Here is a 25,725-nt window from a genome sequence, read left to right on the forward strand (position 1 = left end):
CTATTAGGACAAGTATGTCTCTCTTTAACCCAGGGCCTTACCCAAAGCAGTCCTTAGTGTTTATTGACTGGTGCTAACTGTGGAGACTGGGCATGTGCCCAAAGAGGTCACCACCACAGAGCTGCCCAGGCCAAGTGCTGAATGAATGGTACCATCCAGTTGTAAAGGAATTTGGTCTGAGGATGGCCACAGGTGGGTAAGTGATGAAGGATTCAGGCAAATGGAGGAGACAGGAAGGCTTCCTGGGTAGGTGTAAATTCCTCAGGGCAGGATATACTAGGTGTTTTTAGAGAAGAAGCCACATCATGGGAGTGGATTCACACTGTGGAGGTCCCTGGCCTGGCCTCACTCCTTGACTCTGCACCCAAGTTCAACCACCTCTGAGAGTCTCCACCAGCTGATTTCACAGCAAGTCCAATATATCCCAGAATGAACTTTGTCATTCTTCTGTACCCTCACGTCTCCTCCTCAGAGTTATCCCATCTTGGTGAAAGGGGTTTTCAGGGTCTCTCCCCTTTATTCCAACACCTCAATTGATAATAAAAACCTACTGCTTCTAAGGTTGTATCTATTGTAGACTCCACATTCCTGAGTGATGGACTTGGAATGCAAGTCTGTTCAAAGGATTCCCCTTGAAGACGCCTCATGGCGTATAGCGTTCAAGCCCACAGACTCCTCAGCACACCCGTAGTCCTGTGTGATCTGACCTCCTCACCCCCTGCTGCTTCCCCACCAATTCCTATGTTCCAGTTTGTCTCCAGATTGAGCCATACTTCTGAAGCGTGGCTTACCTTGACTTGGTTCGTTTCCTACTACGAGCAGCCTTTCCCGACCCACCATTTCTCTTACATCACTTGAACCCTCATTCTGGTCACCTGTTTCCTATGTATATCCCTCTCGGTTTTTATCACGTGGTTTAGTGATTATTTCCCTACAAGACTGTCTACACTACAAATTTTGACTTGGGGGAGTATAATTGTTATATTTCATGTTTGCATCCCAGCATGGGTAAGAATTCTTACAGAGCGCCATAAGAGTAACAGTTAAGACGTACCAGGCACTTACACTGAGCTAACCTTGTCACTGTACTGGTGTGTCAACCCTCACAACTTAAATCCAGTGACAATAGAGGAAACTGAGGCAACAGAGTCCATTTGCCTAAGCTCATTTGTCAAACCCACAGATTGAAATTCAGATCTGATTTCTAAAAAAAAAACCACAAAAAAAAACCCTCAAATCTGATTTCTGGTCTTAATCACTTACTACAGTCTTCTCTAATATATGTTTGCTAAAAACTAAAGAGCCAATGATGGTCCCCAAGTCCATGATTTAAGTCTTTCCTCGTTTAATCTCATCTTCGGAGGGGAGAGGGCTGTCAAACCCCCGTTCCAGGACTGCAGACACCAAGAGTGACCGAGAAGGGAGCGCCCGTCTAAACGCCCACTGCGGCCGGAGGCTGGGAAGGCCAGAAGGTAGAGCGGGCTGTGGGAGCGGGCGGATGCGGGCACACCCGGAGACCAGCGCTGGATCGGGGGAGGGTCTGGCTGGTGCCAGGCAGTCTACGCGGTGGGGGTGGGGTCCAGCGTGGGCTCCGGAAGCAGGAAAAGCGAGCAGGTGTGGGATCTATATTAGGATGAGGGCGGGGAGGACGCTCTGCCCAGAGCCGCGGAGACCGGCCTCCGCCCTCTCCGGAGGACCCTCCTCTCAGGTGTTTTGGGGTTCGCAGGCCTGGAGGAAGCTGAGACATACATCCAGAAACAGGGGGGACGGAGGTTCAGACGAGCCCCTTCAGCGCCACGGCTTCGTTGGCCCCGAGGTGCCAACCGCGCCCCGCTTTCACTCCGGCCTCTCCGCAGAAGTGGCTGCACGCTTAGGCGTCGACGCCGGGTTTGGGGGCGCGAGCCAGGAGCCCCGAGGGGAGGGCGGGGGAGCCGGGCCGGAAGGCGTCCCGGGCCCGGCCGGGAGCCGGCGCTCTCTTTAGACGCCACCCGCTGCCCCCGCCCCGGAGCCGCCGGGACGGCACCAAGTTCCGCCCCCGACGCACCGCGCACCTCACCTTGAACGCCGCCCCACTCACCGCCAACCTATTGGGCCGGCCCGGCCGAGGCGAGGCGGCGATTGGCCGAGCCGACTCCGGCAGGCCCCGCCCCCGGCCCCGCCCCCGCGCTCGTCCGCCGGTACTTTGGCCGGCGGCGTGGCGCCCCTCCTCCCCGCCCGTCCCCGCCCCCCGGAGCAAATGCTGCCGAGCGGCGGCCGCGGGGCAGATGCACGCGCTCGGGCCCTCGTAGCAGGCGCGAGCCATCGCTGGGCGCGCGAAAGCGAAAGGAGGAAGAGGAAGGGAGGGCGGGGGCGGGGTGTTGAGGAGGGGCGGGAGGAGGAAGAGGAGGAGGTTGGAGCGCGCTCACGCCTGGCCTCGGGCCCGCGCGGAGGGAGGGAGGGAGGGGGAGAGGGGCGCGCGCGCGCACGCTCGCGCTCTCGCCCGCTCCATCCATCCATCCTCCGGCCGCGGCACGCGCGCGCGCTCCGGGCCCGCGCCGCACCCCCCGCCCGGGAGAGGCGGGCTGGAGTGGGGGGCGGGGGGAGGGCCGCGCGGACGGCGCGCGGAGTGCGCGCGGGCGGGGTGAGGTGAGGAGGAGGAGGAGGAGGCGGCGACGGGACGAGAAGGGAGGGGAAGGGGCCATGGCCGCCCGGTGAGGCGGCGAGGCGGGGGGGCGGCCCGACCCTCCGGCCCCGGGCCCTGGGCCCCGGGGAGAGGCGAGGACGGACCGACGGACATGGGGCTCCGGAGCAGCCGCCGCCGCCGCCGTCGCCGGAGGACGCGGCCCTGAGAGGCCGCCGGGCCCCGGCGCGGCCCCCCGGGCGGGGTAAGTACGGGACGGAGACGGACGGGGGAGGGGCCTGCGGGAGGCGGGGGGCGGGGTCCGAGGCGGGGCTTGGGCCCCCTCCCCCCCCAGGTCTGGGTCAGCGCCCCTTCCCCTCCCCCCGGGCCGACGCGGAAACGCCCGGCTTCCCCCGGCGTCCCGGCCCGGCCGGGGGCCCCTGCTCTCCCCCTGGCTGGGTCCCCCTTGGGCGGGGCGGGGCAGGGCCGGCCGGGGAGGGGGCGCGGGGCCTTTGTTAGGAAGCCAGGCCCCAGCCCCCGGGACAATAGAGACACCCTCCCGGATCCTCTCCCCGGCCGGCCGGGGCTGCCGGCGGCTGGGAGCCGAGAGGGGCCGGGAGGCGCCCCGCTCGGTCCGCTCGCGGAGGGTCGGGCTGTCCCGGGCCGGCGCCGGCCCTCCGGCGGCGCGGCTCTCCTCCCCCAGCCGGTATGATGCAGCAGCAGTGCCGCAGGGACGGGGGACGAGCCGAGGCCCGGCCCCCGACCCTCCCAAGTGCCCCCGGCTCGTTTGTCAGTCCCCACCCCGCTCCAGGCCGGCTGCTCCTTCCACTCGCACCCACCGTTCCGAGGGGCCCCGCACTGTGGGCACTGTTTCTGAATCCTTTGGTGGGAATTCCTGGACTTTGGGGCTGTTGGAGAGACTTCCGGGCAGATCCTGAGGGCGGGAGGGTGGTTATCTAAAAGAAGAACAGGTAAGGGGAGTGCCCACTCCTGGCATGTCATCCCACCGGGCTCTGCCCCCTCTTGCTCACGGTGACTAGAAATGCCCCTTTTAGCTCTAGGGCTCGGTGGACTTGCTTCCCTCCTACAGTGGAAGGCTTATTTCAAGGGAAGTCATTGGGGTGAAGGTTGTAGGGTCTTAGGGCCATTCCTACTTCTGGTAGCAGTACCCCCCCAAGTGGACATCCTGGCTGAAAGCAGAGGTGACTCTTAAGGAGAGCCTGGGGGGGGGGGGGGTGTATTTAGGAGTCTGTGCAGTTCTTTGCCACACCCTATGGGGCCTTAGAGTTCCTTCTCCTCCCCCTGCTGCATTGCACCATGGGTATCAAAGAGGGTTTTGAGTTTTGGGGACCTGGGGTGAGCTGCTGCCTCCTATAGACCCAGACTCTGATTAGCAGCAGAGCCAGGGCCTGAGTTAAGGCCTGGGAAGGACTAGGCCTTATTTGGGTTTCAGGCCTTGAAGAACCATCCAGACTTAGCCTAGGCCTTCGGGAGGGTATATCCTGATGCCAGAATTAGGCTCTGGGCATCGAGGTATGGAGGGGAGGTGGCAGTGTTCAGAGGTGCCTTGGACTCATACCAACACCCCCACTCCCATGTGTGCAGCCGTGTTGCCGCCCGCTGTGCTATGAGCAGTCAGAGCGCCGTCTCCACAAGAGTTTACAAATGAAAATGGAGGAAATGTCTTTGTCTGGCCTGGATAACAGCAAACTAGAGGTGAGGGCTCCCCCACGTGTGCCTCTGGTTCTTTCTCTCGATGTCTCCACGTTGTAATATCTGACATCCAAACCAAAGAGGAATTTGGGTAGCCAGCCTTGTTCCTTAAATGGAATAGGGCCAGCTGAAAAGGCCCAAGGATCCAGAAGAAAGAAGGCAAAGTCAAGAAGGGAGAAATGGCAAAGAAAGCATGATTTTTGGCCAGGCCCAGCTGGCAGGAGATTTGGTTGGTGAGAGTTGCTTTCAGTCCACGGGGCCGTGACTCCCGTGATTGTGGATGTTCTCCCCTACACCCAGGCCATCGCTCAGGAGATATACGCCGACCTGGTCGAGGATTCTTGTTTGGGATTCTGCTTTGAGGTACACCGGGCTGTCAAGTGTGGCTACTTCTTCCTGGACGACACGGATCCTGATAGCATGAAGGATTTTGGTGAGCTTCGGGGTTGAAGAGAGCGGTCCTGGTAGTGCTCGGAGGTTCCTCTGGAGACCATGTCACACGTAGAGCCTGGAGCTCCTGTGAGCTCAGGCAGGGAGTCGGAAGAGGCCACGGGTGGGAATGCCCACCCTGATCGCCCCGCCTCTCCTGTCCCCAGAGATCGTGGACCAGCCGGGGTTGGACATCTTTGGACAGGTTTTCAACCAGTGGAAGAGCAAGGAGTGCGTTTGCCCCAATTGCAGCCGCAGCATCGCCGCTTCCCGCTTTGCCCCCCATCTGGAGAAGTGCCTGGGAATGGGTCGGAACAGCAGCCGAATCGCCAACCGCCGGTGAGGGCTCCTCCTCCGGGTAAAACCGGAGCTGCTCATCATTTGCAGCTTATCACATGGTGTAGTCTCTTGGGGGCCTTTGTAGGGTACAGAGGGTGGGTGGGTCATGCTTGGCCCCAGATGTTCCGCTCTAGGGGGGTAAGAGAGAGGTGGCAGCCTTGGCCTTTCTCTGTCTGCCTTTGTCAGGATTGCCAATAGCAACAGCATGAACAAGTCTGAGAGTGACCAAGAGGATAACGATGACATCAATGACAACGACTGGTCCTATGGCTCAGAGAAAAAAGGTGTTTGGGGATCTGGGGAAACTTGGAGGGCATTGGGGGTAAGGCATAAGGGGGAATTGGGTAACAAAACTACATTTTGTTATTGTGAATGAGGGCAGAGAACGTAGTTTTGTACTTTTCTTTCGGTGCCCTTAGATTGGGAACTTAAAGTGACCCTGCCCTTTATCCTTTTGTCCTACACAGCCAAGAAGAGAAAATCAGACAAGGTGAGAGCCGGGGCAAGCATGAGGGAAATTTGGGCAAAGGACAGATACCCTCCCCTTTGGGCAGGGAGCCCTCGGGTATCTTGACTCGAGTCTGAGGTCATTGGGTACCTCTGGGTTCTGGGCTGAGGGTGTCTGGTGGGCAGGAGGGCACAGAGGCTTTGGGAGGATGGGTTTGTGGGAATGGGTAGAAAGAGTAGAAATTTGAGGATGTTTCTTTGTCAAATCTTTTTTCCTTCCCTGGGTTCTCGGCTCCCCCTTATCGTTACCCTTTCCCCAAAGCTATGGTATCTCCCATTCCAGAACCCCAATTCCCCTCGAAGATCCAAGTCTTTAAAACACAAAAATGGTAAGTGGGGCTGTAGTAACTTTAGCGATTCTAGCTGTGTTTTCTGGGATTCATTGCTGGGGGCTGGGAGGTGGGAGGCTTGGGGGACAGGGGTATCGAGGGAGGGCCTGTGATCCTTCTATCACCCCCACTTCCTCTCTGGTTATTTTCAGGGTTCTCTGTCTGTACCTCTGCATCAAACACCCTTCCCCTTCTTTTTTCTTCTTCAGGGGAACTTAGCAATTCGGATCCTTTTAAGGTGAGTGAGTAGGGGCTGCCCCTCTTAGGTTCCCTCTCATTTTCCTTGTTGTGGGTTGGGTGGGATTTAGACAAGTGGGGATCAGAATGCTGACAGCCAGAAGCACTCAATGGGGTATTTAGATCTTGCATGTTTATGTTCTTTCTGGGCCCCGGCCCCTCACCATGTGCAGGTGGGATGGAAGGAATCATTGAGGAAAAGCTGCTGGGAAGTCTTAAGCCCTCCTTACTTAGAAAAGGTTGAGAGGGACTGGTCTGCACCCCATCCCCACTCTCTTTTCTTCGGCTGCTGCTTCTCTAACCTGTACCTCTGGTTCTCCCCAGTATAACAGCTCAACTGGGATCAGCTATGAGACCTTGGGACCGGAGGAGCTGCGTAGCCTGCTCACCACGGTGAGGAACCAGGGAAGGGGAGGCCGTTGGGAGTGGGCTGAGGCCCCAGGCAGTGGTCAGGGCCCTGGAGAAAGCTGGCGACATAGCAATCAGGGCCAGTAGTTCTTTCTCAGGAATTAGGTTTCCTGGCCAATGGTGGTCTGGGACCGTCTGCTCTGGCCACCTTGGGGCCATTTCTGCATGTGCTGTCTAGCATTTATACCGAAGAAAACATCTAGTGTCTAGAGTAGGTTCTCCTCCATCCCTCCTTTCAGCTTATATTCCTCTTCCAGCAATGTGGGGTGATTTCTGAACACACCAAGAAGATGTGCACAAGGTGAGCTCGGAGCCTAGAAAGGGGGCCAGGGGCCCTCCTGCACTCACCCCGGGCATGGGCTGGGAGTACCCCTGGACTTGAGCAAAGGGGTTCCCACCCTTCTCCTCCCCTCCTCTAATGAGCAGGCCTTAGGCCACAATCTGGGGGCTCTCCTTTCATCCCTCCCCTATTGTCCATCCCTCCCACCTCTGCTGAGGGGAGGGGCCTCACTTAGGCCCTTCCTGCCTGGTCAGGGTCTGATCATTCTCTCCCCACCAGGTCCCTGCGCTGCCCCCAGCACACCGATGAGCAGCGGCGAGCCGTGCGGATTTACTTCCTTGGACCCTCCGCGTAAGTGACCCTCCGAGAGGGGTTGTGGGTTTTGAAAGGTTAGGATGATAATTGGTATCTGTAAAGCTCTTCTCTGGCCCATCCCCTTTCCAGTGTCCTTCCAGAGGTCGAGAGTTCTCTGGATAATGACAGCTTTGACATGACTGACAGCCAGGCCCTGATCAGCCGGCTTCAGTGGGATGGCTCCTCGGATCTCTCACCCTCTGATTCAGGCTCCTCCAAGACGAGTGAGAATCAGGGATGGGGTCTAGGTAGGTGATCCCGCTGGGTCCAAACAAAGGAGTGGGGGCATCTTGTGTCCTGCCACAACCTTGCCCTCATTCCTTGTGCCTCTTTTTCTCCAGGTACCAACAGCTCTGAGTCACGGAAAACCAAGAAAAAGAAATCCCACCTGAGCCTGGTAGGGACTGCCTCCGGCCTGGGCTCTAACAAGAAGAAAAAGCCAAAGCCACCGGCGCCCCCAACGCCCAGCATCTACGATGACATCAACTGACTTGGGTGCAAGGGATAGCCTTTGGCTGAGCAGAGCCCTCTCTCCCGACCCCCACCCAGGTGGCATAGCCTGGCACATGGACGGCTGTTGGGGGTCTGGGCTTGGGAAGCTTGGTGGGCCAGGCAGGCAGAGGATCCAGTTATGCGCCCCTGGGGGGTGTCGGGATCCTCTGCGAGGAGTACGGCCCCTCGGCATGCAGGACTCGGACCTGGACATACTATGCCTTGGACATAAGTTTGGTGGGGCGGCGGTTTTCATATTTATTCTGTGAGTTACTGGATGTCCAGCTAGGCCAGGGGCCTGACCTGGGCACTCTGCCAGGGCACTGCCTGCCCCCCAACCCAGGAACTGGACTAAGCCCTGCCGAGGAGCATTGTGGCTACCTGGGAGGCTGTGGGTTAGAAGCTGAGCCTGGAGGGGGCCGCCCCCAGCTGCCCTCAGCAATGTGAATGGGTCCGGTGCTTGGAGCTGAGGGGCAGGGCTGGGCATGTCCTGTCTGTGTGCAGAATCCTACCAAATGCCCCAAACCCCAGGGGTAGGCAGGCACAGTGAGCTGTCTGCTGAGGTAGGCGTCCAGAACTGCCGCTGCCTTCCCTGCCCCTCACAGGGGCAGCCCTTCCCCTCAGTCCCCGTGGGCCTCCTCAGCAGCAGGAGCTGTCCTTTTGTTGTTGGGTGCCAGGAAAGGGCCTCCAGCCTCTACAGCTTCAAAGACTGGGCCAGGGGAGGGAGGGGGAGGGAGTTGTGTATCAAAATGACTCCCCCTGCCTTCTCTCCCTGACCCAGGGCTGGTGAGGAGTGGGGCCCCAAGGTGAGAGGGAACGGTGCTGCTTTATTTGAAATGTTTTCTTACCTCATTCCCTGCCCCAGGAAGGGGCTCAGCCTCACCCTCCTGGGGTGGCCCCATGTTCCTCCTGCCTACCCTGCCCCATTGGCCTTCCAGGGCAGCCCATGTTCCCAACTGCTGCTTGCTACCCCCTCTCTTTCACCTTGACCAGCTTCAGTTCCTCTCTCCATGCTCCTGCCTCCAAAGCCTGCCCTGTCTCCCCTTCCTTAGCCGCTTTTAAGTTATTTATTCTGTACTTGTGGTTTGGGGCTCTGAGGAAAATCCTGATCTTTACCTCTTCCCCTTTGCTAGGAGTGGGGTGGGAAGAGGGTAATCTCTGTGCTCTGGGTTATCAGTAGAGGGGAAGGGATATCATGTCTAGGCATTGCCCTTCTGTGGACTGTCATGCCGGTGTGCCCACCTGCCTGGTCTACATCCTAAAGAGATGTGCAATCCCACCTCCATGCGGGCACCTTCACTCCCGGGAGCCGAGTTGGAGGAATGAGACTGGGCTGGGAGCAGAGCTGACTGACACGGGTGGAGTTGACCCTAAGCCAAGTTCTCTGGCATTTGCTGGATGTGTCCCCTGCCCTCCTCCCAGGAGGAGTTATCCCACATTGGGTAGCTCGTACCCAGGACTTGTTGGACTGATTTGGGTTAGGGATCCTAGAGGGTTAAGGGAGCAACATAGATGGGGTTGCAGTACCCTGTCTGGAACCCCAACCTCCCCCTGGGATGGTTCTACTTGTGGCAGATGCCTGGTTGCAAATTTGTTTTTAACCCAAGAATTGTGATTATTTTTCAAGAAGCCAAACAAATTTTGTCAGGAGTTAGAATAAATTCTGGGGCCTGGGCTCCTCTGTTCTTGACACCCTCCCGCCCTCCCCCATTTCCCGCCCCCAGTCTTCTCCCTCGAAGGGGAAGCCAGAGGTAAAGGAGGATTTCAGCCAGCCTCCAGCCTGCTTCCAAATGACGTCCTGGAAGTAGGTTGAAGGTGAAGGGAGGAAGGCCAGGGGCCATTCTCCCTTCTGAGAGGCAGCTGCAGTTCAGGCCCTAATATACCCTTTCCCCTCTGGCCTCTCCCATTCTCCCCTTCTGGTTGGAGGAGAGAGAAGTGGGAAGTAGTTTGGGAACGGGTTTGTCCACATCCACTTCCTTTTGTTCCTCAGGCCACCCTCAGGGCAGAGCCCCCTGCCCAAGCTGGGTAAGAGATGGGCTTGGTCCGACGGGGACCCCGAGAGAACAAATCCCCATCCCTTCCTTCCCAGGAGAGTATGCCCCCCTACCATGTAGTTGAACAGGGGCTAAGAGCTCCCCAGTCCCCTCCCTCTAACAGCAGGCTGTGTGGGTTTCAATTCCCATCCTTCCCACCCTGGCTAGGTGTCGTCCACCCTGTATCCTATCATGTGTCTGAGTGTGTGTGGGGGGTTCTGTACTAATTTCCATGGCCGGTGGCTTTTCCTTCCATGCATCACTCCCCCCCGCATGCCCAGGGGCCACCCGCCTGGCATTACCGCATGCTGGGGTCATTGGGGGAGGGGGGAGGGGGCTCACGCTGTCCTGTGGTCTTGAGATTTTTATTTTTGCATATGTAATCCATCTTGTACAGGTAGCTAACTTTGTAAACGCTGTGTATTTCCCCTGCCCCTCATGGCTGCTGGTGTAAATAAACTGCATCTCCCGTTGGTAGCTGGGCCTACCCACCCTCATTACCATGTTGCTGGAGGCAGAGCAAAGCCATTCTCTTAATGTCACAGAAGGAAGCTCCATAGCCACAAAATGGAACTTTATTCAGTCACAGACACTGGCCCTCCATCCAACAGCCCCAGACAAGGGCCTGGGGCACAGTGCTCCATACCCAGAGCTCCTTGGAGCTGGGCAGTGCTGGTCACTGGCTGAGAGCCAGAGCCGTTTCTTGCTTACAGCCTTAGGCCTAAGGTAGCAGCAGCTGTGGCCTGGCCTCTCCCAATGCTGGGGGCTTGGCTTTGTGCCCCAATCCCCTTCCTGACAGAGCTCTATAAAGGACTATTAAAAAAAAAAAGAATGCAAGCAAAGTGCTTTGAAAAAAAGAACACTGGAAACTGTCCAGAACATGGAGAACACTCTATTCCTGCTACAGGGGTAGAGGGAGAAGGGAGAGGGCAGCTAGGTGCCTATAGGACAAGCTACAACCTTCATTCCTGCCTGTGTGATTTCAGTCAAAAGATGGCTATTCCACTAAGGAATTGAAAGATGCTCCAGGCTCCCTACAGGATTATGCTGGGGCCATGCTACACTGCCCTGGCAGGCGCCTGAATGCCGAGGAGCAACCATGCAGGACAATGGGAAGAGCTAGGGTCCCAGGAGGAAATCCTCAGAGCCCAGGCTCCCCACTGAGCTGGGCCACCAGGGTGGCTCTGAACTTCAGGGCCCTAAAGAGAAGGAAGATGACACCCTCGTTTCTCCTGAGTTGTGCTTGCACAGAGGGATGTCTATACCCTCGTAGACACGAAGGGGAGGCCCCACACCGGCCTCCTTTGTCCTAAGGAAGAGAGCCCACCATATCCTTTCCATCCCTCCCTCCCAGGCACTGGGCCCAGCTCTGGCCAGGAAAGGGGGAGGCTATGAGGAGGAAGACCGTGCCTTTCATTTTCTCCCTATGTCCTCATCGTCCGTACATCCCAAATACTAGGAAGCTGAAGAAGACAGTGACCCCAACCAGGGAGACAGTGGCAGGTGCTGTGAAGAACTGGCGGTAATTGATACGGAAGTACCAGACCACACCCAACAGCACCACAAACACGGGCACCATGAGGCTGCCCACATTGACGCTGAGGCTGGGGGGCTCGGTGACTGAGGAGGCCAGGGCGGCTGAGGGGCCTGGAACAGCTGACCCTGGAGGTGAGTGGTGGCAGTGAATCACACAGTTGTCGGTAATGTTCAGGGAACGCAGTGTGCGGCCTGGGTCCTGCAGGAGGCGGCCCTGGTAGATGAGTTTCATCTGGCTCTCTTGTCCAGGGAAGTATTTACTGTTAAGGTGAAAGAGAAGGAAAGAAGCAAGAATGAGAAGACAAAACAGGTGTGAACCAACAAAGCAGGGCAAATGGGGGGAAATTGGGGACGTGGCTTATTAAGTCTCCCACTTTCAGCTCACTCACCTCTTTAGTGTGCCCACAGTATCTTCTGGTCTGGCCACAGCCAGCTCCTCCGTGTCATTGAGGAATTTGAGCCGCACATTGATGAGGCCAGGGCTGGGAGGCAGGCAGGTGCTATCCTCAGATCTCAGAGGGGCTTCTGGGCCGCTGCTCTCTGGGTCCACTTGTCTTTTGGGCAGGCCTCGGATGTCAAGGAGATGCTCAAGGCTGGGCTCAATGCCACCTCCAGCTCCAGAATCCCCTGCAGAGTCTCTGCCACCTTCTCCAGCCTCTTCAGCCTTCTCATCATTACCATCTGATGGATGGGGGAGTTCATTTGGCTCTGGGGTGCCTTGGCCCGCCACGAGATGGTCCACGTGCCCCAGGTGGAGGACGGATGTGTCGCCAGCTGACACAATAGTGCTTAAGAGCTGGTTGCTACTGCTGTCTGCTACGTAGGTAGAAAGCCAAGCTAGGACCAAGGCTAGAATCAGCACCACCACACCTGCCACGACAGTCACCTCATTACCCACACCTTCAATAAGGGTGACATCAGAGAGTCCCATGGCCTGGCTGCTGACAGGGTCCACACTGCAGGAACAAAGAGGGATAACATCAGCAGGGCCTATGGGGTTGCAGCCAGGTTTCTTTTTATTTTTTAAAATCCTCATCCAAGGATATTTTTCCACTGATTTTAAAAAATATATATTTTGTTGATTTTCCACAGAGAGGAAGAGAGAGGGAGAGCTAGAAACATCAATGAGAGAAACATCGACCAGCTGCCTCCTGCACACCCCCTACCGGGGATGTGCCCGCAACCGGAATTGAACCTGGGACCTTTCAGTCCACAGGCCATCGCTCTATCCACTGAGCCAAACCGGTATCGGCTCCACTAATTTTTAGAGCGAGTTGATGACAGGGAAAGAAACATCGATTCGCGAGAAACATGAATTGGTTACCTCCTGCATGTGCCCGAATCAGGCCCCAGGCCAGGGAGGAGCCTACAACTAACGTACGAGCCCTTGACTGGAATCGAACTCGGGACCCTTTGGTCCGCAGGCTGACACTATCCACAGCCAAACTGGCTAGTGGGTAATCTGGTTTCTAGTTTAGCTTCAAAATGGAGTTCATTGTCCTGCAGAAGGGGAAAACCTTCCTAACTCTGAATTCCCAACCTAAAGCTAAGGACTTACCCTTTATCTCTATTGTGAAACTCGAATTCCATACCCTTCCTCTCTCACAATCCAACCACCCAATGAACATGGATCATAAGGAAAAGCTTACAGCTGTGTTGCTGTTGCAATTGCTTGTTGCTTTTTTGGCAGCTGGGGAAAACACTTGCTTCTTTGAGCCCTGAGTTTCTCTAAGACGTCTATCATTTAGTCAAGCAACTGCCTCTTTGAAGAGCCTCCAAGGTGACCCCAGAGAGATCAAATAGCCTGTATTTTATTTTGGAGCCCCTTTGGAGGCATACTGCAACCACTCTTGCCAGACTGTCTCATTTAATACCCCACCTCAAAAAAAAAGGAAGGAAAAGAACCTAGCTCATGGTCTAGAGGTGAAGAGCCAAAGAAAATCAATTTATCATCAAAAGCAGATTCAGCCCAACCAATATGGCTCAGTGGCTGAGTGTCAACCCAGGAATCAGGTGGTGGGGTCAGGACACATGTCCAGGTTTTGGGCTCGATACCCAGTAAGAGTATGTAGGAGGCAGCAGATGGATGATTCTCTCATCATTGATGTTTCTCTCTCTCTCTCTCTCCCTTCCTCCATAGATCTCCCCAAGGGACAAGAAAGTCAGAAAACCCCGTTGGCCCTATAAAGGTTATCAGCAAACACTATACAGCAGGCATTGTGTATGCGTCTATGAAGCTTTTCTGGCAAGCTCTGTGGAGCAAAGTAGGACAGACATCAGACATACCACCCTATTGGATCACTATAGGCTCACAACTTAAAAAACCACTACCAGAGTAGATCAGATTTGGAAAACTCCCAAAATAGCTGTCACAATCCATACCTCCATCTCTCTTCATATTGTCTGGTTCTCCCTCAGCAGTTTCTTGGAAAGGCAAAGATCACGACTTGCTCCTTGGAGTACCTACTCTTTCCCTTGGACTGCTTTCACCGTGGTCCCTGGGCAAACCCAGCCTAATGACTATCATTACCAGACTATGCTCGCAGCAACTATAAAACTCATATGCATCTACCTGTCCACTCTCTCGGCTAGACTCCTGCACGACAAGGATCACATGTATTTGTCCATGTGCTGTAGTGCCCAGCATGTCATAGGAGTTGCTCAAAAAATATGTGTGGAATGTATCAACATCTGCCCAGTTACCACATTCTTATTTATATATAAGCTCTGGATTCTGGGGAAAAGACCACTAATTTATAATCCTCGTCTTGCCCCCTACTAGCTACGTAATTTCAGATAATTTTCTCAGAACGTCAGCTTTCTCGTAAGTAAAATGGGATTAAAAACAGTACCTACCTGCCCTGGCTGGGTGGCTCAGTTGGTTGGAGCGTTGTCCCTTACACCAAAAAGTTGTGGGTTCGATTCCCGGTCAGGGCACATAACTAGGTTGCCGGTTCGATCTCTGGTTGGGGCGCATAGGGGAGGCAACCCATCGATGTTCCTCTCGATGTTTCTTTCTCTTTCCCTTCCTCTCTCTCTAAAAATCAATAAAAATATATCCTCAGGTGAGGGTTATTTTAAAAAACTTGATCCCATTATTGCCCTGCTAAAAACTGTACCTACCTCATAAAGTTGTTTTAAAGATGACGGGAAAATATCAAAGCAAAATACTTAGCAGAGTGCCTGGCGCATTGCAATTGTTCAATAAATAAATGGTGGTAATTATCACAAGACTAACCCCTGATGGTGAGAAGATTAATGTCATTAACACCGATTTACAGAAAAGGAAACTGGCGAGGAGGCTAAAAAGACAGGCACTGACACAGGAAACTTTCATGGGCAGGGGGCCGGGCAAGACCCCAGGGCTTCTGCCTCAGAGGCCTTCTCTCTCCTCAGCCTGGGGGCGACCCTGGCGGGGCGGAGGGGGCGTCCCTGCCTTTCCTGGAAGCGAAGGCTCCGCGTTTGGGCGGTCGTGTTCTCACAGGAGAGGGTTCCGTGGGCCGAAAGGTCTGCTGGCCCCAGCCGCCGAGCCCGAGCCCACGTCTCCCAGCCGGTGAGGGGTAAAGTCGGGTGAGTGGGTCACAAACCTTCCACACCCCTCAAACTCCGGGGCGGGGCCGGGGGGCTGGGGGCGGGGCTTGTGTACGCGGGGAGTCATGGGAAATTAAGAAGGGATCGGACCGGTACTATGCCCGGATAGGGAAAGAGGACCTCACCTGAAACGGCCAGACCAAGTATTTCGACTTCTCTAGGACGGCCGATGGACTCACCTTTCCGTAGGGGCCGGGGAAGGGACTGGCTACCCCGATTCTGTCCAGGGTCCAGTCTCTTCCGGCTTCTCCCGGAAGCTGTTAGAACCAGAGACAGGAAGTCCCGCCTCCTCGCCTTGCACTGATGACGCAAACGCTACGTAAGGCGGGCTGGCATAAGCGTATTCTTTAAAAGGGACGGGTTTCTCAGCGGAAGGAGAGGCGGAGTCATTGTTAGCGGGATCTCGGCCCTCCCAGTGGGCGGGGCCCGAGGAGCCCTGAGCTGAGGGGTGGGGTCAGGAGGAAGTTGGGGGCGGTGCTTGTAGGGGGCGTGGTTCCGGGTCTGGAAGGTTGAGCTGGCTGGCACCGTTGGGCGGAACTTCCCTCTTCCCAATCTTGCTCTTCCGGCCCTGCTCCTAGGCTCCCTGTCTGATAGGATTTATTACTGTTCCGGGTTAGTTAGCGGGATCAGTAAGGTCTGGTCTCTCCGAGCTCCAAGAATTCAGGGCTAGTCGGGAGACAAACTGGGAGACTAGTTACTATCCGGAGCTCCGAGAAAGCGGCCTTAGGTAGCGTGGAACTTGGGTAAATTATGCAAGAAAGCATTTCAAAGAAGACACAGATTCAGGGGCGGTTTAGGACATAAGAAATGCAGGAGCCAAGAAAAGGTTCAGCTTCCAAGAACTTACCCAGATTTTTGCAAATAAGTTTTTTTCTAAAGACGTGCTGGGTTGTTTTCTGGTAAACAATTTATTTATGTTATAAATAATGCAAACGGCAAACTCATAAGCGAAGAGCTCAGATAATTTTCGCCAACTGAACACACCGGTGGAACTGGCATTTGGATCAAGAAATAAATAAAAACATAATTTTTAAAAATATCCCCGCCATTAAAAAAATTTCCCCCAACCTAGTGGAATATCATATTACTGTTTTTTTAAATAAATATATTTTATTGATATTTTACAGAGAGGAAGGGAGAGGGATAGTTAGAAACATCGATGAGAGAGAATCATCGATTAGCTGCCTCTTGCACATCCCCTACCGGGGATGTGCCTGCAACCAAGGTACATGACCTTGACCGGAATCGAACCTGGGACCCTTCAGTCCACAGGCCAACGCTCTACCCACTGTTTCTGCTCTCCCTTCTCTATAAAAAAAATCAATAAAATATATTTAATTTTAAAAATTCAAAATAAAACAGTAATATGGCTGAAACCAGTTTGGCTCAGTGGATAGAGCGTTGGCCTGCGGACTGAAAGGTCCTGGGTTCGATTCTGGTCAAGGGCATGTACCTTGGTTGTGGGCACATCCCCAGTAGGGGATGTGCAAGAGGCGACTGATCAATGACTCTCTCTCATCGATGTTTCTGATTCTCTATCACTCTCTCTGTAAAAAAACAATAATATATATATATATATATATATATATATATATATATATATATATATATAAAGAAGGGAGAGGGATAGAAAGTTAGAAACATGGATGATGAGAGAGAAACATCCATCAGCTGCCTCCTGCACACCGCCCACCGGGGATGTGCCCACAACCAAGGTATATGCCCTTGACTGGAATCGAACCTGGGACCCTTTATTCCGCAGGCTGATGCTCTAGCCACTGAGCCAAACCGGTTTCAGCCATATTACTGTTTTAATATACACTGTAGAGAAACCAAATCAACACTGGTAATAAAAACGGATGTTATTCTTTCACAGATCAGGAGAATAAAATCTTTTAGCTGCAGTACATTTTCCAATATTTTGCCTTTTAGTTGTTTGTATGACTTGGTGTTTTCATTAAGCTTTTTCTGTATCCATATCTATTAATGTTTTTTGTGCTTTTGCCCTACCCCCAAATAATATACATCTTCACAGGTATCTTTCGTTTTATTTAAACAGATACCTTGTAGTTGTAGCTGGGAGAGGATGGACAGTTCAGCATCCTCTCCTGAGAAGGAGGCCCCCAGCGTGGGCCCAGGACTGAAGAGGATTTCATCCTCTCCTCTTGGGCCTTTGGCTCTGTGAAATTAAAGTGAAAATGTCAAGAAAGGAAAGAATGTTGCTCCACATAAGGAGGTAAACAGATCCATCTCCCCCAGAGTGCAGGATGGATCTGCTCTGTGTTAGTCAAAGGGCATCTCTGCAGGTACAACTCCACATAGGAGAGGAGCCTGGGCGACAGCTGAGGAAGCCAGCTCCAGGACTCCTGACGTGTTTAGCACATGACTGCAAACGGGAATGGCTAGGGATCCCAGGGTCCCTCCTCAAGTTCCCTCCCACAGTGGGTACTTTAGGCTCAGGGGCTGGGATGAGATCTTGTTGCTATCACAAGAGTGACAGCTGCTCAGTGCAGGAAATTTGGGAACCATGGAAGAGGACAAAGTGGGGGAAATAAACATGGAGTGATAGGTATCTCTGTCTCATTTCAACCCAACCACATTCACACGTTGGTACTGTGCACAAATCATTTATTTGCTTTCATAAAAACTAGCGAGGCTTGAAAAGCTTCCTCTTAAAGATGAATGGTCACAACCAAAAAAAAAGAAGATGAATGGTCACAACCAAAAAAAAAAGAAGATGCATTTGACTCTGGAACCAGAAGAGGAAATGAAGGGGGCAGGTAACAGCTGGTGGCTGGTCCTCTTGTCACAGACCCTCAGAGATCACAAGTGTGGTGGCCACTGTTTCAGACACCATGCATCACTGGGGTGTGGGGGGGAGCACAATGCAACCATAAATGGGTCCCAGGCATCATGTAGCTATTCCTCCAACAACCATTGACCAAAATATCTGTTCAAGCCTAGTTGAGAAGACAGGCTCTTGAATAGATATGATACCACCAGCCAGTGTGGTTCCGTGGGTGAGCATCCACCTATGAACCAGGAGGTCATGGTTTGATTCCCAGTCAGGGGATATGCCTGGGTCACGGGCTTGATCCCCATTGTGGGGCGTGCAGGAGGCAGTCGATCAATGATTCTCTCTTATCATTGATGTTTCTCTCACTCTCTTCCTTTCTGAAATCAATAAAATGTTTTAAATAGATATCATACCAAGGAAGGCTACCTGCTAGGTTGATCAAATGGAGCTGTCTTGAGGATATCAGCTTCAATCAGGGAAAGAAAAAGAACGTGGGGAGGGTGTGTCAAGGAGGGGGAACACCTGGGAACAAAGGGATTCAAGAGCATGGGTTTTAAGACCAGGCAGTGAGGTTTTCCCTTCAAATAACAATGACAAGTTGGGCAGAGGCAGTACAGCTAGAGGCAGAGCCTGTCACTCTTTATAGAATTAAGACATATGGCCGAGACCGGTTTGGCTCAATGGATAGAGCATCGGCTTGGGGACTGAAGGGTCCTGGGTTCGATTCCGGTCAAGGGCATGTACCTTGGTTGCGGGCATATCCCCAGTATGGGGTGTGCAAGAGGCAGCTGATCGATGACTCTCTCTCATCGATGTTTCTAACTCTCTATCTCTCTCCCTTCCTCTCTGTACAAAATCAATAAAATATATTTAAAAAAAAAAAAAAAAAAGACATATGGGCAGCAGAAGATGAAGGGTTACAGCAATAATAATCACCTCCTGGCATCATCCACTTAGGCAAAGGTGAGATGGGTGAGGTCTGAGTCTGCAGACATTTCCATCAGAGATGAGCTGAAGCTCAGGTAAGGCTGGCCAGCAGTTGTCTCAAGGAGTCAGTGGAGAGACAGGGAGTATAAACAGAGGCCCAGGGTCTGGCTGTCCAGGGTGGGGTGGGAGGGAGTAAGGTGGATGGAGAAAGCAGGACACGCTGTGGGAGCAGCCCGGCAGGGTGCTCACTGGATGCGCCCCTCCACACGCAGCAGCAGGTAGTCCCTGAGTTGCTGGGGCAGCGGGAGGCGGTCAGCAGCCTGGCGGCAGCGGTTCCCCAACCAGGCACGCACAGCCAGCCGGGCCAGGTGCTGCAGCCGCCGGGGCTGGTTCACCATCGCCAGGGCCGAGCTGTAGAAGGCTTCATGCTCCTAGGCCGTGAGTGGCACAGGGTCAGATGGCCCAGGACCCTTAATTCTGCCCTTCCAACTGGGGCTACCTAGCGGTAGGGCTCCAGGATGTTGCAACATGTAAAATTTGATGCATCCTGACAGACTCAGGTTCAGAGCCAGAGAGGCCCAGCAGGGATCATGGGTGTTGGGACCACACTGCAGAGCCCTGTCTCCACCATCTCTGCACCCATCCCCACTCCTAAGATGCCGGCACAGTGCACACGGAGTCAGAGATGCCTAAGAAATGCCAGGCCAGCGTGGCTCAGTGGATAGAGCGTCAGCCTGCGGACTGAAGGATATCATGTTTGATTCCGGTCAAGGGCACATGCAAGCTTGATCCCCAGTGTGAGGTCTGTGGGAGGCAGCCGATGAATAATTTTCTCTCATCATTGATGTTTCTCTCTCTCTCTCTCTCTCTCTCTCTCTCTCTCTCTCTCTCTCTCTCTCCCTTCTTCTCTGAAATTAATAAAAATATTTTCTAGTAAAAGAAAAAGAAATGTCTGCGCAGATGCAGGTAAGAGAGCCGGGAGAGGGTGTGGAATTAGAGGTTGTTCTGAGCTGCCAGGGGGTAGAGGGAACCTAGAATTCGGGGTTTCCCTCTGCCTGTCCTCCTCCAGCCCAATCTGGAGGGATACGCCTGGGGCCCAACCTTCCTTTCCATCTCGCCCAGAGCCCGGGCTGGACCTGTGCCCCTGGATGGACATACCTGCCACAGCTCCGGGGGGACTGCCTCCACCCAGGTGTCGCAGGATGGAACACAGGGGTAGGCGTTAAGTAGGACTTCCAGGGCCCGAGGGAGTTTGGCACAGAGTTTCAGCATCTAGAATCCAAAGAGGGTCTTGGGCACCATGCCTCTTCCCAACCAGGGGCAGGTCCAAACCAGAGACCGTGGTCTGAGCCTCTCCTACTTCCCATGCTCAGTTCACCATGACCTCCTGGCCCCAGCTAGCTTCCTTGGAACCCCTTTTCTCCTTTGCATCTCTCCCCCCATAGCCCCCAGCAGTCTTTCCCAAGATGGGGTCAGACCTCGGCCACAAAAGGTGGGCTTACAGGGCCAGGCTTTTGGCCCCGGCTCTCCCCCGCGGGGGGGCAATCCCACAGGCACAATCCCCCCACCCACCTGGGCCCCCCTTCCACAGGCTCCCCCTACGCACCTCAGGGTGCACTGGCTGGGCCCCATAGTCCAGCAGCGCCCGGAAGAGGACCTCGGGCTCCCCGCCGGGGGCGTCCTGGGCGGCCTGCAGCGCGCAGTCCATGGGCGTGTGGCCCGCCGCGTTGGAGACCCCGGCGCAGGCCCCGTGGCGCAGCAGCAGCTCGGCCAGGGCGCCGCGGCCGTTGGCACAGGCGTTGTGCAGGGGCGTGTGGCGCTTGCGGCCGGCCGCCCGGGCATCGGCCCCGGCCTCCAGCAGCTGGCGCACCACCGCCTGGTGCTCCCGGCCGTCGCTGGGGCCCTCGGCGCCGGCGCAGGCCGCGTTGAGCGCAGTCTCGCCCTGGCTGGTGCGCAGCCCCACGCGGGCCCCGTGCGCCAGGTACAGCGCCACGTGCCCCCGCAGGCCGCGCGCCGCCGCCACGTGCAGGGCTGTCACCTCGCTGTCCCCCGCCGCCGCGTCCACGGCGGCTCCCGCCTCCAGCAGCAGCTTGGCGCACCTGGGGGCCGGGCGCAAGGGACCCAGGCAAGTCTTGAGGGACCAAGGCCTGGCCGGAGAGCACCCCTGTCTTCCCTCACCCCCTCTCCCCACCCCCTGCACCCGAGGGCGAGCCTGGTGTCCGCCATCAGGCTCACAGGAGGCCCCCTGGGGAAGGCCCATGGAAGTCACCAGGAGCATCTTCACTTTCCACGTGAAAAACCAGCCCAGTTAGTTAGAGCCCTAACCGGTTTGGCTCAGTGGATAGAGCGTCGGCCTGCAGACGGAAGGGTCCCAGGTTTGATTTCGGTCACCGGCATGTACCTTGGTTTGGGGCACATCCCCAGTAGGGGGTGTGCAGGAGGCAGCTGATCTTGGACAAGTCACTAAGCCTTTTTGAGGTTTTCTCATCTGTAGAATGAGACCTGTCTCCAGGCTGTGAGCTTCACATACACACACCCACCCCCTCCCCAAATCACATCAAGCCCTGAGCACCTACTGTAAGGACTCGGGCGCTGTGCAGAGGTGCAGGGGAGCTGTGCCTTCCTCAGACAGCACGTTGGCTCTGGCGCCGAAGGCCAGCAGCAGCCGCACGCAGTCGGAGTGGGCCTGGGCACAGGCCTCGTGCAGGGCAGCCCGGCCCCCAACCCGGGCATCCAGCTCGGCTCCCTGGCGGATGAGGTGGCGGGCACAGTCGGTGTAGCCTCGGGCCGCAGCAATGGTGAGGGGCAGGGTCTGCTTGGTCTTGGGGGTCAGTATCCAGAGCCCTGTGGAGAGCAGACAGTTTGGGGGGTGGGGGTGAGACGCGGAAGCAGGGCAGGCTGTGGTGAACAGCTGATGCTGGTCTTCCTTCTGTGCCCCTGGCTGAGCACACACTCCCTAACAGGTTGTACCTGTGGAGAGGAGCTCACTCAAGCCCTGGTTTGGGAGTAAATCGGAACAGCCTTTTAGAACAGTGTGTCAGTCTGTGACAACGCATAGTATGTGTGTCGGAGAAAAAAATTAATTGCTCTTTAAAACCATAAGGGCAACTGCTCTAGCCGGTTTGGCTCAGTGGATAGAGCGTCAGCCTTCGAACTGAAAGGTCCCAGGTTCGATTCTGGTCAAGGGCACATGCCCGGGTTACGGGCTCGATCCTCAGTGTGGGGCTTGAGGGAGGCAGCCGATCAATGATTCTCTTTCATCACGGATGTTTCTATCTCTCTCTCCCTCTCTCTTCCTCTCTGAAATCAATAAAACAGATTTTTTTAAAAAGGAACTGGTTCTCTCCAACCTATTTGGGGGCTAGTTATATAAATCATGGTATACCCATACAGGAGAACTTACGCCCCTATATAAAATATGATGTTGACTTATGGTTATTGACATGTTTTAACATGAAAAAAAATCAGGTTAAAAAATAGCATGTGGATTATAATTTCATTCTGTGGAAGAAAAAATATCCATGTGTGAATATATATTCATAAAAATTTGCATAAGAATATACTTGTATTCTTATGTCATTAATGTGTTCACATAACGTTAATTCTGAAAAAAACATATAAACCACTTACCATGCCTCACCGCTGTTTAGCAGGGAACTGGGACGGGCAGTGGGAAAGGAGAGCATGGTTTATGGACTGCAGGGAGTGTTTGGGGCTCTCCCCCTCTCCCCTCCCCCTCTCCCCACCCCCTCTTCCCTCTTCCTCCTCTTCTGCCCACACCTGCTGCTCCCTACCCTGTTCCGGCGACCAGGCCAGCTGGTTGCTCACTGTCTCCACGATCATGTTGGCGGCATCCTCGTCTTGGAACAGGGCTTGGACCTGCTGCAGGTCGCCGGAGAGCAGGGCGCTGTGGACCGCTGGGTCCCGGCAGGAGCGGTGGGGCCTCGCCAGGCGGGCCGGAGAACCTGGGGGGCACCTCTGGCTCTGGCAGAGCTGGGCTGCTGCCCTGCGCCTGTCCTCCCACTCCAGCCACTCCCGCTGCAGGCGGAGAGCGCGCAGCCTGGCGGAGGGGGCGGGGAGGGTCTCTTCTGCCATGGGAAGGGGTCTGGTGGCGGCCGGTGGGCAGAGCCAGCGACTACCACCCTTGTTGTGAGGAGCCACCCTGCCCCCTCCCCGTGGCCCGGAGAGAGCAGCAGCTGAGACTATAAATAGGCCCTGGGATCTCCGGTGAACACGTTCGCCCAGAGTCCTGATCCCGGTGCAGAGGTGTTGGGCCAGTCCCTGGCCCTGGCCCTGCCCCTGCCCCTGCTGATACCCATCCCTGAACCCAGGGCCCACATCCTCCCATCTCTTAGGAGTGAGCACCTTGGGTTGGCAAGGTCTGAGGTGAGAGCCAAGACAGCTGTGAGCCCCCCCCCACCCTCCTAGCAGGGACACCATGGGCTACAGAAACTACCTTCAGTGAGTCCCCTCACCCCACCCCAGCTCCTAAAAGTAAGGTGACCAGACGTCCCGTTTTTAAAAATCGGGACTGCCCCGCCAAAAAACGGGACGTCTGGTCACCTTACCTAAAAGGGCTCACATGGCCAAAATTGGTTTGGCTCAGTGGGAAGAGCGTCGGCCTGCGGACTGAAGGGTCCCAGGTTCGATTCCGGTCAAGGGCATGTACCTTGGTTGCGGGCACATCCCCAGTAGGAGGCATGCAAGAGGCAGCTGATCTATGACTCTCTCTCATCGATGTTTCTAACTCTCTATCCCTCTTCTTTCCTCTCTGTAAAAAATCAATAAAATATATATATTTTAAAAATAAATCAAAGGGCTCACATGCCTGCCTGAGGGCCAAGGGCTTGACCTTTCAACTCTGGGCATTCGGACCAATGAGACCTTTAGAGCCAGGAACCTATTCCCTCTCAGGAGAAAGCGGCTGTGCTTCCAGGAGCCTCTAGGGGGAGGAATGAGGCCGTGAAATGACATTAGCGGGTGAGGTGGCAAAGCCAGGCGAGGGGAGGCAGGGAGGGGTGCCGGTCCCTGCATCAGCAGCTCTCCTCTGTCTTCCTCAGTGCTGTAGGCTCCTGGCTCCCAGGCCCCTGCACTGCCCCCCCCTCCCTGGTTCTGCAGCAGCCCTCGCTCAGTTATCTCTGACTTCTTCCCCTCCCTGGTCCCCTCGCCCGGAGAGGCCCCAGCTCCCGGCCTCCCATTTTCAGTCCCCATCTCAATGTCTTTAACCGGGGCCGGCCCAGCCCCCTGCTTCCTCCTCTGACCACCACCCCTCAGCTTCGCCGCCTCCATGGAATGACCTAACTAAAATGGTTAATTCCTCGCTTGAAGTCTTCTGCCGACTTCTAACACTGCCCCTCTCCAACTAAGCCCCTGATCCTTGGTTTGGCCTCACATCATGTCGCATTCTCATCCTGGCTCCTCACCCTTCCCTGCCATTCCCTCTTCTTGGAATTCTCTTCTGATGCTTCCCTTCAAGTCCACCTCAAAGTCCACCTGCTCTGGGGGACACCGCTGCAGCAGCCCCGGGTCCCCCACTCCCAGTCCGTGCACTTTGTGAGCCTGGGTCTCTGTAGAGGGGCATCTGCCGTGCTGGGCGTGGGCTCCGGAGGAGGCTCTGAATGTATTCAGTTAGGTTTCTGGTCCCAGCAGGGCCTGGCACACAGTAGGTCTTGACATGGTGTTTAGGGCACTTGGCACAGAGCAGGCTGGCCTCTCGTGTGTGAGCATTCACTGAGGGCCCTGTCCTCTGCCAGGGCAAACACTCATCAGCCTGCCACGTGGGCGGCGGCAGCCGCGGCTGTTTCCGGAGCTGCCTCTCTCCTGCTGTTCACCCACTCTGGCCCTAGCCTCTTGGTGCTATTCCAGGGTGAGGGATCCCAGAGGAGGAATGAGATCATGCACAGGAGGGCTTAGCAATCCTCAGAGAAAGGCGCCTCTATAAACACAGCGGTGATTAACCCTGTTGGAACCCATTCAGTGTTTTAATTGCCCCACCAACGGCCGGACTGAGCACCCACAGCTGGGTTCCCAGGGTTGGGAGTTGGCGAGGCCAGGTGGGGCCAAGAGGGGCCAAGGTGGGGTGGGCGTCCCCTCCCTCGTGAGGTGCACAGCAGTCATGGCATGGGGGCCCATGATCGTGCTGGCCTTCCAGCCTCTCTGTGACCTTCTCATCACAGGCCTGGAGGCGCTCTGGCTACAGCTCAGTCCCCGGGGACACCAGGCATTCTGTCCCCTGTCCCTTGCCTTAACTTCCCAAGACCTATACTTCAACCCACACAGGAGCTCACAGGGAGCCCAGTTCCACTGGCAAGGAGCCATGCCAGGTGACTGGACACCCAGCTGCCTTCTGGGAGCTCAGAACCTGTGGGGAAAAGCAGCACACCAAGAGAAACCAGGACCTCAGCCAGGACTGCGAGCGGCAGGGGGCTGAATGGGGAAGGGCACTGCAGCCAGGGGCAGGGGGTAGTTTAGGTAACAGATCTCAGCTACAAAGGCAGAGCTGGGGAGTTAGCAGTGGGCAGAAGAGCAAGAGGGCAGGTAGGAGGACCAAATGGGAGTGCGAAGGGGCAAGGGTGCTGGAGGATTAGTCCTTTCTTGCTCCTGGGCTTAGCACACAAAAGCCTTCCAGGGCCTGATTGCAACCAGCAGCTAACCGGGCATGGGGTTCTTAAAGTACTCGTTCACTTCAGTCCTGATGTGGGACCCCTGGGATCAGCCTCTCTTTGGGAAAAGGGAGGTTCACACCTTCCCCAGAACAGCACCCGCCCAGGAGAGGTCCCTGACTCACAGCTGCCTAGTGAAGACAGGTGGAAACCGGGAGGCTGGTGGTCAAACTGAGGTGTTTGTTTTTTTTATTATATATTTTTATTGATTTCAGAGAGGGCGATAGAAACATCAATGGTAAGACAGAATCATTGATTGGCTGCCTCCTGCACACCCCCTACTGGGGATCGAGTCCACAACCTGGGCATGAGCCCTGACCAAAATCGAACTATGACCACCTGGTTCAAAGGTTGATGGTCAACCACTGAACCACACTGGCTGGGCCAAATTGGGATCTTTAATCCACACCCCCTCACCCATGAATTGAGAGAAAAATCCTTTCTTCCCTTTATTCCAGGAAAGGAAAACAAAGTTGGCAACTTGGTACCATT

At 55.2% G+C, this 25,725-nt stretch overlaps 3 protein-coding genes across 14 annotated transcripts; 1 reads left to right on the forward strand and 2 right to left on the reverse strand.

Moving 5' to 3' along the window:
- The first annotated feature begins 2,490 nt into the window (after nt 1–2,490).
- Nucleotides 2,491–10,197, forward strand: ATXN7L3 (ataxin 7 like 3). Of its 6 annotated transcripts, none has more exons than XM_084863570.1 (13): nt 2,491–2,864; nt 4,205–4,315; nt 4,613–4,745; nt 4,909–5,080; nt 5,267–5,364; nt 5,548–5,570; nt 5,850–5,916; nt 6,069–6,154; nt 6,478–6,546; nt 6,819–6,862; nt 7,121–7,192; nt 7,286–7,443; nt 7,537–10,197. In XM_084863570.1, exons 2-13 carry the CDS (start codon nt 4,265–4,267, stop codon nt 7,683–7,685), a joined length of 1,122 nt encoding a protein of 373 aa, XP_084719696.1. In that variant the 5' UTR covers nt 2,491–2,864; nt 4,205–4,264; the 3' UTR covers nt 7,686–10,197. The 6 variants fall into 6 exon arrangements, with proteins under 6 accessions (XP_084719696.1, XP_084719699.1, XP_084719700.1 ...); XM_084863573.1 differs by having other exon boundaries at nt 2,494–2,864; nt 5,871–5,916; XM_084863574.1 differs by having other exon boundaries at nt 2,497–2,864; nt 6,126–6,154.
- An 82-nt stretch (nt 10,198–10,279) lies between these two features.
- On the reverse strand, nt 10,280–15,159 carry TMUB2 (transmembrane and ubiquitin like domain containing 2). 7 transcript variants are annotated; one of them, XM_084863614.1, is made up of 4 exons: nt 15,027–15,084; nt 14,113–14,218; nt 11,646–12,212; nt 10,280–11,516 (listed from the first exon to the last, which is right to left on the reverse strand). In XM_084863614.1, exons 3-4 carry the CDS (start codon nt 12,185–12,187, stop codon nt 11,153–11,155), a joined length of 906 nt encoding a protein of 301 aa, XP_084719740.1. In that variant the 5' UTR covers nt 12,188–12,212; nt 14,113–14,218; nt 15,027–15,084; the 3' UTR covers nt 10,280–11,152. The 7 variants fall into 7 exon arrangements, with proteins under 7 accessions (XP_084719740.1, XP_084719738.1, XP_084719736.1 ...); XM_084863612.1 differs by lacking the exon at nt 15,027–15,084 and adding an exon at nt 14,380–14,651 and having other exon boundaries at nt 14,113–14,293; XM_084863610.1 differs by lacking the exon at nt 14,113–14,218 and having other exon boundaries at nt 15,027–15,159.
- Nucleotides 15,160–17,464: 2,305 nt separating this feature from the next.
- ASB16 (ankyrin repeat and SOCS box containing 16) lies at nt 17,465–22,791 on the reverse strand. Its single transcript, XM_084863674.1, has 5 exons — nt 22,366–22,791; nt 21,148–21,415; nt 20,178–20,670; nt 19,730–19,843; nt 17,465–19,002 (listed from the first exon to the last, which is right to left on the reverse strand). The coding sequence occupies exons 1-5, from the start codon at nt 22,664–22,666 to the stop codon at nt 18,817–18,819; spliced, it is 1,362 nt and encodes a 453-aa protein (XP_084719800.1). The 5' UTR covers nt 22,667–22,791; the 3' UTR covers nt 17,465–18,816.
- Nucleotides 22,792–25,725: the final 2,934 nt, after the last annotated feature.

Source organism: Pipistrellus hanaki (genome assembly GCF_964339955.1).
Source record: "Pipistrellus hanaki genome assembly, chromosome: 16".
Lineage (NCBI taxonomy): Eukaryota > Metazoa > Chordata > Mammalia > Chiroptera > Vespertilionidae > Pipistrellus > Pipistrellus hanaki.